This window comes from Coffea arabica, chromosome 4c (assembly GCF_036785885.1).
Source record: "Coffea arabica cultivar ET-39 chromosome 4c, Coffea Arabica ET-39 HiFi, whole genome shotgun sequence".
Taxonomy (NCBI): Eukaryota; Viridiplantae; Streptophyta; class Magnoliopsida; order Gentianales; family Rubiaceae; genus Coffea; species Coffea arabica.
This window is the reverse complement of record NC_092316.1, coordinates 5,082,205-5,091,676: the sequence shown is the minus strand read 5'-3', so window position 1 is coordinate 5,091,676 and position 9,472 is coordinate 5,082,205. Positions and strand designations below refer to the sequence as shown.

At 39.6% G+C, this 9,472-nt stretch overlaps 2 protein-coding genes across 2 annotated transcripts; both read right to left on the bottom strand.

Annotated features, from left to right (window-relative positions):
* On the bottom strand, nucleotides 1-1,620 carry LOC113701511 (peptidyl-prolyl cis-trans isomerase FKBP17-2, chloroplastic-like). Its single transcript, XM_027222217.2, has 3 exons — nucleotides 1,160-1,620; nucleotides 466-510; nucleotides 1-367 (listed from the first exon to the last, which is right to left on the bottom strand). Exons 1-3 carry the CDS (start codon nucleotides 1,516-1,518, stop codon nucleotides 13-15), a joined length of 759 nt encoding a protein of 252 aa, XP_027078018.1. The 5' UTR covers nucleotides 1,519-1,620; the 3' UTR covers nucleotides 1-12.
* Nucleotides 1,621-3,975: 2,355 nt separating this feature from the next.
* Nucleotides 3,976-9,472, bottom strand: LOC113702231 (golgin candidate 2-like). Its single transcript, XM_072045657.1, has 10 exons — nucleotides 9,210-9,472; nucleotides 7,986-9,092; nucleotides 6,667-6,777; nucleotides 6,413-6,472; nucleotides 5,578-5,635; nucleotides 5,308-5,351; nucleotides 5,132-5,224; nucleotides 4,925-5,050; nucleotides 4,571-4,618; nucleotides 3,976-4,482 (listed from the first exon to the last, which is right to left on the bottom strand). The coding sequence occupies exons 1-10, from the start codon at nucleotides 9,261-9,263 to the stop codon at nucleotides 4,105-4,107; spliced, it is 2,079 nt and encodes a 692-aa protein (XP_071901758.1). The 5' UTR covers nucleotides 9,264-9,472; the 3' UTR covers nucleotides 3,976-4,104.

Below are 9,472 nucleotides of genomic sequence, written 5' to 3'. Positions count from 1 at the left end.
TGGAGTGAAAAATCAAGCTGGTGCAATTGATACTTTGTCAATCTCAATGATATACTCAAGGGTAGCAGATGGAGGAATTTGCACTCCTGAACCTAGATCTGCTCCTTCCTCTCCAAAACACAGATTAGGAGGTATGATTACTCTCCTCTTGCCACCTGCCTTCATGGTCCTCAAAACATTTTCCACCCCATCACAGATTCCTTTACTATAAGGCCTTGATCCCATGACAAGTGCTAGAGGCTTCCTATCACCACCAAAGGTATCAATCAACACTTCATCACTGTCTTGCAGCTTTGCTTTAACATCAAGCACAACTAGGTCTCCAGGTCTTGGTGATGCACCGCCGCCAACTCTCAAATCATAGTACCTGAAGTAAGACTACTGTATTCAGAAGAAAGGCATCTGGAGTAAACTTAAGAAGTTGCTAGTATTGCTTCAATGTCAGCACTCAGCATAATAATGTACCTTATGCCATTAGGCAGAATTACCTCCTCTTCCTTCTCAACATCCCTGTGAGAACAAAAAGGGTTACAAACATTGGCAAATGCTTTTGGATTGAGAACGAAACCAAGAAAGGTTAGAACCATTGTAAGGCGTGTTTAGGGCGAGCTCCTAGGCGAGGCAATGCCCCGAGACATTTGAACAGGGACGCAAGTATTGTTGGGCATTTGTCCCATGCCCCACACTACGAGGTGAATGCCTAGGGGTTGGATGTATGGGGTGTTTTTATATTATTGTCTTTTTTTTTATTTTAAACTATAATTTTACTATTTTATCTTCCTTACCTTTCTAGAGGCTTTCGCCTGGTAAGGGGACATAAGATGTCTCTCCCAACATCCCTGCCTTTTAAACATTGGTTAGAAACTAATCGTCCCATAAAAATGAATGCTCAAAGTGCACTTTGGCCAAATCAGTGCCAATTGCAATCCAGTTTTATCTTTCTCCTCGCCACACGCTACTACTTGATAATTGACAAGGATCCTCGTTCTTTCTTGACATAGCTTTGCTTTTTCATTTTAGTATTTTACCAAGAAACTAACCTCTTGTAGTACTACATTGGTGAATTATGTTTCTTTATCTGCATTGCATCTCAAGTTTTTCATCCCCATTTAGAGAACAATTCACGGAATGATATAATTCTTTCCAGAGAACAGTCTACCTTGTGTCAGCTGCTTCTTGAGAAACTTCTAAACGAGTCTTGATTTGTTCAGAAATGACTCCAACAGCCAGGAAACCAACCCATGCAAGACCAGCACCAAGGCCAAATCTCCTGGTTAAGGTGGATGCAATCCAATCAGTTGATTCTACTCTTGCAGGAATGGCAGGCTTACTAGCCTTTTCCTCTTGCACTTTCACTGTGGCTGCTGATGGTGGCTCTGCAGAAGTTGCACTCAGCTTTTGAGAAGGTGTAGGTTGGGTTGGTTGCTGGGGAGGTGGGGCTTGTGGAGATGAACACAGGCGGTTAGTTCTTGAAATTGGGTGAGACGGAAATGGTGGGGATCCAAAGAAGGTTGCCATTTCCTCACACAACAAAAAATGTTAGAAGTCAAACATAGGAGCTAGCGGAAGGATATTTGTACTTGCGGCAGCAAAAGGAGGGAAGATTGGTCCCTACCTTATCTTGATGTGAGGATTGTTGTGGTAGTACCCTCTGCCTCTGGCCGCCCCTATTGAAGGCTTTAAAACTACTCGATGAAAGCTGTAAAAGCAGTAAGATATTCAGTTTTAATTTTTGTCCGTCAGGATTCATCAGGTTCAGGCAGAATGATACAACTGGCGTCCTAATATGATCAATACGCTGCGGGCCCTGTAATTTGCCAGTAATGGATGAATTGAATCAAGTAAACAGTAGAAGTAATAAACTAACAATATCTAAATAATCACAAAAAAAGGAAAAAAGAAAAAATCGGCTGAAGTAGAGATGGAATATATAAGAAACTTAAAATTCACAATGTAATTATACTCCATTGCTAGATTTTTTTTATTGATAAAACGATCTTAATTGTGGTCAATTGCACAAAACTTAAAGAAATTATAATTATACACAAATAAAACTAAATTTTGTGTATGACGTTTAAATTAGTTGAATTTTTGAAATCCAAACCAAAGCCGTCATTACCTTCTATCCCTCTACCTATGTTTCACAATCTTTTTCACGTTCTCCTTTGGTTGGATTTAACTATTCCAAAAATTTGAGATTTTTCTCGTTAGGACAAATTTATCAAGCGATAACATAACCCAAGCCGTTGGAATTGTTTCCACCTCCAGTGGCAGTTGGCTTGTTAGAGTACACCACAAACCATGCTTTGAAGAATGCCGATAAGAGTCCCATTGAGCCACAACAACGACATCATGCTCGGTTTCACAGGGGTGCAAGGTATGTTTGGTGTCGAGGTGGGCTATACTAACACCACCCATGCTTAACAACCACGTCGCAAAAACATGGATGGTAGAAAGGACAGCCATAGTCAAGACCAAGACTAGGTCAGCGTAAATGGATTGGTAAACTCGGCTCATAATGTTCCAAATGTGGCCAATTAGGTGGCAGCAATGGTGGTCTGGCCGCGAGGGAGGTACAGTGACATTAATGTCGATATACACAGATAATGGTGATGAGGGGGGAGGTGGCGATGGTAAGGAGATTGGTTGAGTGAGATGAGGAGGAAGGGAGAGGCAACGGTGGTGACGAGGAAGGGGAAGAAGGTGAGAAAGCGAAATTGAGGGACGAAAAAGAAAAGAAATCATCATGCGACGGACGAGGAGGAAGAATTGGCCATCGGAAGAAGAATCGAGGGGCGAGAGCAAGAATTGGATGGACGTTTTGGCAGCCGGTATATTGGATTTTGCCGGTAGCAAGGGAGGTTTTAAACCTCTTGCCATTCTTCACATTTCCTACTTCCATTTTCATGGAAGGACGAAAATGAAAGTGACACTAAATCAGCAGCAAGCAACAAACAATAGCGACGAATAAGGATGAGAAACCAAAAAAGGGAGGAGGCAGAAGAAGAATGACGGAGAAGTCAACTAGTATGTGTATTCCTACTTGACCACCAGTCTTGCAAGTAGATATGTCCACGTAATTTCGTGGATATTGCTAGAACGTGGGCCGAGTTTGGGCCACTTCAGGAAAACATGTAACAGATCATTAAGCTGTGGAGACTATCACAGGGAAGGAGACTATAAAACATATTATTATGTTCTCCATCTTTACATAAGAAAAGCTGCCAATGTTGGTCAACTAATTGATCCGTTTGTGCCGTCAACCAAACTAGCTTATTATTAAGTTGTAGTTTCTAAGGTTACAGTTACTGGTGATGGCCGAGGCATGGAAGTGAAACAATGCAGTACCGAAATAGTAAGAGGAATGCCAGAGCTGAGGTTGTGCTATGAAGATGGAGTTCGATGAATTTTTTGAGGTTTTGTGTCCCGGAAGCAACCATGGTCCTAAAACTTCCTCTGGTGTTGCCGTGATTGGTAGGGCGCAAATTATGATGCCAACCAAACGTAAAGATTTTGGCATGCGAACACACGAACTCGTTAGTCGTTACGCTAGCCGAATCAGAGAAGAAAGTTGAAGGTTTTATCCATTTGGATATGAAGTTAGGAGTGAGGTGGCGCAGGAGACGTAGCCCTACCGAGTTAGTAACTAGGGAATTAAGTTAAACGGTGTTAAACAGTTAGATGATCACTTCATTCACCAAACTTAATTCAGTCATAACTAAATTTGTTTTCCTCAAAGATTTCCCAATACTTGAATGCAGTTATTATAACTGCTTGCATCAACGTCGTCAATATTAGAAAAGCCATCCTAAGTGCTCAGGGGAGTTTATTTATTTATTTTACCTAGCCTTGAAAACTTGTTTTTCTACATCAAAATGCAGCACAAATTTATCTTGTTAGGCCTTCCAAGCACATGAAAAAGTCTATATCGGAGATTGTAGTTAGCCGTAACAGGAGGAAGTCTCCACCATAACCTTTTCCCAATGGAAGTATGGACTGAAATATATTTGGATAATTGATTACATTTCTATACACGTGCATTCAGTATTTAAAAAATTGCCTTGCACAAAGGTGACAATCAAGGAATGCAAACAACTAATCGAATCAGACACCTCCAGTTTTATTCATATTCTCCAGCGAAACAACGGCACCGGAGCTGGCCTCATTTGAGGGTGGGGAGTGTGACAGTAAGATATAAATGACCCAAAGATGAAGGCATGCAAGGTATATGAAAGACGATATTCTTGCTGCGAAGTTTCTTCTCAAAAATACAGCACCTGCGCAATAGATTGAATCCAACTGTTGAACCAATGATCCCAGATGTCGCTTGCCTGATCGAAGTCTCTCCTGAAACAGAGGTCTTAACTTCGAATTTGGTAGCTCCCATACTCCTGATTCTAAATCCCCCCTGGATGAGGAGGTGCTTGGGATATCAGAAGAGTCAACCATGGATTTCTTATCATTCAGCGACTTCGAAACAGCCTAGAGCATAAAATAAACACTATTAGCAAAATATCAACAGCTAAACACTCAAGTTTTGCAGCAAACTTAATTCAGGATCACAATTCACCTCAATCCTGAAAAGCAGCATGGCCTTCTCAGAGGAGAGTGCCTCCGCCTGGTAAAGTGTGCCAAAAATTAAGAAATTCGGTCATTCAAAGGCCAGGATACTAAATGACATCTAACATCCAAGTAAGCAATTCAGGATTAGTCAGCAAGTATCATTAAGCTATTTCCTGTTTATTTTTGCATCTAAAAGAACTTTGGTCAACATTAAAGATCTTGCATCCTTCCATCTACTGCACCTGCTTGATTGAGCAAAAAAACATGTTGATAATTATCATGTTTGAGATGTTTCTTAAGGATGAACGTACCCTTTATATCCAATTCAGAATTCAAATATCTTATAATTCCTACAACCAACCTGGGCTTGTTTCTGAATCAAATGATCAGTCAACTGACTAAGCCTTCGCTTCAGCTCAACTTCCACTTCAGTTGGATGCTCTAGTTCCCTTTTTGTCGATTCAATACTTTTTTCAAGTGTCATCGCCTATTTACATGGAAAGAATTGATCTAAACTTACTTATAGTTCACAGAATTAAACTTATGAAAAGGCAAGGATAATGTTCACCTTCTCCTGCAACCTCCCAACTTTATCTGTTAAAAATGAATTCTCAGCCTCAAGTATTTCCCTTTCAAGTTCAACTCCTTTTGAAGCTGCCACCTGGAAGATTCATGATGCAACCCGGGTTATTTAGCGGAGAGCATTAATATGTTAAGGCACATAAACAAGCAGACATCACTCACATTTTTGCTGCTCTGATGAGTATTTGAAATTTTCCTTCTCAGTTCTACAGAGACGAACAAATCCCAGTAAGCAAGCCATGAATCTCTCCTCCAGAAATTAGTCAAGATAAAAAGAAAGATCATCTATGATGTACTTGAATATGGCAACGGAGTTTTATCAGACCACTTGCATTCTCATTTTTCTTCTCCACGAATGAAAACTCATTTAACAATCCTTAGCCCTTGATCCACAAACCTTCAAGACAATTAACAAAGATCCAAGGACCATACCTTCTTGAGTGAACTCTTTTAACTCAATATGTCGACGAAGAGCTGAAATCCGATTGGTCTACCCAAGAGAGGGGGGGGATACAAAAGAAAAAGAAGAATCAATTATTCTACTCACTCAAAAATTCAAAGAAATATGGCACAAGATATGAAACTCATAGAAGTTGCAGTTTCAGGCCATTAGAAACTTATTTGACATGATAATAGCTTAATAAGTACAAGGATAGAAGAGACAAGAGTTGCCACAGTAATTATGAGATTTCAACAAATCCTTAAAGTCAGAGCTTTACCCGCTTGCTTACCTAAAAAATAACCCAAACAAGTTGATGCATAACCAAATAATTAAACAAATTTTCTTGTAACGTAATGTCAGTAGAGTTGGGAAATCTCATACTCATATATCATATTCGTTCAATTTCATGCTGGCACAAACTGTCATTTACAAGTTCTTATGCCTCAAACCATCCTTTCTTCCTTCCCCCGACCCACAAAAAGTGAAATAAAAACACTTTAACAATTAGAAAACATAAAATCACATGCAACCTTTTCTGAATAATAACAATTAACCATAAGCATTAACTGCACAAATGTAAACTAAAACAAACTTTTGCCTGCCCTTTCACAGGGATGACAATTTATTTTTGCCACATGACAAGCTACATAGCCTTCTAATAGTGCAAACCATTCTGACTCAAGGCAAAAATATAAACAGATTAAATTTGTGAATCTTGGAGCTTAACCAATTTCAACAAAACTGAGAAACTCCTCCAAAAAAAAATTAAATAAAGAAAATGATAAGAATTATATCAACCTAGGGAAGATCCAGTTTCTCATATACCTCCACTTCCAGATCTTTCTGAACAGATGCAAGGGACCTTGCAAGATCAGCATTTGTAGTCTGCAAGGATGACAAGGAATTACATGAGCAAAAGAAATTTCCAGAATCAAGATATTCCAAGACATCCAGGCCCCATTATATGATCCATTAGAAAGGACTATCACAACAATAAGCATCCAAAAACCTCACAAAAGAACACAGAACCATTTAGAAGCCACTAAATCATAGAAGACGTTTGCAAGAAGCGATCATACCTCAAGTTTAGCCAAACGAGCTAAGGCTTCCATTCTAGTGTTATTATGCTTTTGCTTTTCTAGTTCAACAGCTTCCATAGTTTCCATCGTTGTTGTCTGCAATTCTGATGCCTGAATCAAACAAACAGATGAAGGAATTAATTGTTCTAAAACTAACTAGAAAGAAAAGAACACTAAAAACAACTGAGGAATTAACGAACTTCAAACAGAAGTATCAGCAGCAGAAAAGAGGTCCAGAGACAGGACAGGTAAATCACTGACATAAATGACAATTCCGATAAACTAGCACCGATGTCTCTTCACATGCAAGAAAAGTTCATATTTTGGTGAACCCCCTAAAACACAATTAGAAGAATTCATAAGATCATAATGAAAGCAACAAAGAACCGAGAAAAGCAAGCCGAGATAAGACTGTCAGAAAGCGTATCATAAGGGCCTGATAAGCTAAACCATCATATTACCAGACAACATATTAGTATGATACTGTGCCATTAATATCTTGACTATCCATTGATAATGCAAGAACCATGACAGATTTTGAATCCAAATGCAATTTCTAGGGTAAATAACAGCACATTCTGCAAGTAAGAAGTAAAAGTTCCAAAGAAAAACTGATTACAGTAGACATAGCAAGCAAAAAATGCTTTAAAGTGATGATCCCACACTTTAAAAAGCAGGCAAGCACAAAGAGAAGACAGTGAGCTACTGGAGAGTTAGTCCTGCAGCTCATGCCAGGGACCCTTGATCTGGTATTCAATTAAATATTTACACAAATTGTCACGGGGTGGAATTATGTGACCACCCTCGTTGAGCCGGAATAAAATCAAGGATGTACATTAGCATGCAGATAATCCAGCCAATAAAGGTTCTACCCAAAAAAAGAAAAAAGCCCGAATGTATAACATGCTAATCATTAAATTTCTTGAAACAAAGAATTGAGTGAGTTCATAATGGCCTATTTTCCAAATCCCTTCTTCCTGTTACTGTGATATGCAACAAGAAAAGCAAATAAAAAGATATTAAGTTTCAGATATGGTAAACTTCCAAAATTTGACGCTTCATTTTTTTTTCTCTTTTATGTTTCTATGCTTCTGACATCCAACAATGCATTTCGCGAAACGAATTTGCTAAAATTATGTAATCCTCAACAAACATTATTGATTCTGAGTAAAAACAAATAACCCTATTCCTGCTTGTTGCTCTTTAACCTTGCGTAGCAGAAAACTCATCCAGAAGACAAGTATAAGCAGCAACACTAAGAAAATGAAATAATAGACACTCACAATGTTAACCAAAAAAAAAAAATCAAGAGTATTTACCTCAAGCACTTGTTGTTTTGCCCGTTCTTCAAGTATTTTCTCCAAACTCTGTTTCTCACCCTCCAGTTTGGCAACATTATTCTCATGCTGTTTGATAGCCTCAATGGCTTTTGCTGCTGCTTTCTCTGCCAAAATCTGCTGCCTTCTCTTTCTCCTTTCTTCCCTCTCACGTTCACTGTCGGAGTCAGACGAGGAACCTGAATCCGTCTCTGAATCTGAATCTGCATTACTGGGTGACAAAGAACTCCTCTCCACAGAAGCAGACACTCTGGAACTGAATGTAGATCCATCAACAGCTATTGTTGAATTTGTAAGCCTTTCACGGTCACGAACTCCAGTCTTCAGATCCTGCTTCCCATCATCGCTAACTGAATCATCCTTAGACAGCGAGTGCATGTCATGTCCTTTGACCCCTTCATTCTTTCTCTCCCTTGCAACATTCACATGCAAGTCCTTCTGATCTAAATCCCTTGTTTCCACAGTTCCCTCACCATTCCTTGGCTCACAGCTTGAACTTGAACTTCTAGATGCATCTTTACAATCACTAGCACTAATTCTACCCTCCAAACTCTCCAAACCATCACCATTGACCTTATTCCCCAACTCAGCATCCGACTTCCTCTCACTCTTCAAAACCTTTGTTTGACCCTTCTGACTCCTATTCCCACCGAATGCCACCGCATTCTTTCCAGCCCCCAAACTCCCCTGCTTCCTGCCATCCCTCCTCTCTCGTCTTAACCCCGACACTCCATTACTACTCCTACTGCCACCCAAAACCTCCTTTTTACTCGGCACACTCAACAATTCAGTCCAATCGCTATCTGTCAAATTAGTTTGATTGGCCTTACTGCTCGAAATCTTCTTATTCCCCAATACCACACCCTCCTTCTCCCTACTGTAACTTCCACTACTATTACTAACACCATAATTACTACTACTGCTACTAATTACATTTAAATTATCAATATTTTCCACTGATTTCTTCTTTAGCTGGTCTTTTAGCAATGGCTTTATTTCGCTAGGTTTTTTCGAGGTATCCAGCCCTAATTCTTCATCAGATCGCCGCTTTTCGTTTTTCTTAAGCGATTCCGCAGCTTGCTGATCGATCTGAGCCGGCAAATATTGAATTGAATGCGAAGACAAAACTTTATTAAATTGAACGCAACGAGAAGCATGTTAAAAAATACATATGCAAATTGAACGAGAGAGAAGAGGATTAATTACCTGATGGAGAAAGTCTTCGGCGACTTTGAGCCTGGATGAGATCCAACCAGCCATAGCCGTTGATGAAGCAGGATAGATGATTGTCTTCCTCGAGATAAGAATGGATAAGTGGAGCTTACGCTCGGCGCATTTTAGCTGAATGCGATGATTATTTCCCGCATTTGATTTTCTTCAGTTACTGGAGAGAGCTAACAAGGTGAGGAAGATGATGAAAGGGGAAAGAGAAAAGACTTGCTAAAATAACAATCGTCTTCGTCTCGTCT

Excerpts from the sequence above, each read along its gene's own strand:
- LOC113702231 (XM_072045657.1), bottom strand. The coding sequence starts at position 9,263 with ATGGCTGGTTGGATCTCATCCAGGCTCAAAGTCGCCGAAGACTTTCTC. Across the intron at positions 9,093-9,209 it reads CCGAAGACTTTCTCCATCAG|ATCGATCAGCAAGCTGCGGA; the intron begins GTAATTAATCCT and ends TTGCCGGCTCAG. Across the intron at positions 6,778-7,985 it reads CAAAACAACAAGTGCTTGAG|GCATCAGAATTGCAGACAAC; the intron begins GTAAATACTCTT and ends TGTTTGATTCAG.
- LOC113701511 (XM_027222217.2), bottom strand. The coding sequence starts at position 1,518 with ATGGCAACCTTCTTTGGATCCCCACCATTTCCGTCTCACCCAATTTCA. Across the intron at positions 511-1,159 it reads CAAGAAGCAGCTGACACAAG|GGATGTTGAGAAGGAAGAGG; the intron begins GTAGACTGTTCT and ends TTGTTCTCACAG. Across the intron at positions 368-465 it reads ATTCTGCCTAATGGCATAAG|GTACTATGATTTGAGAGTTG; the intron begins GTACATTATTAT and ends GTCTTACTTCAG.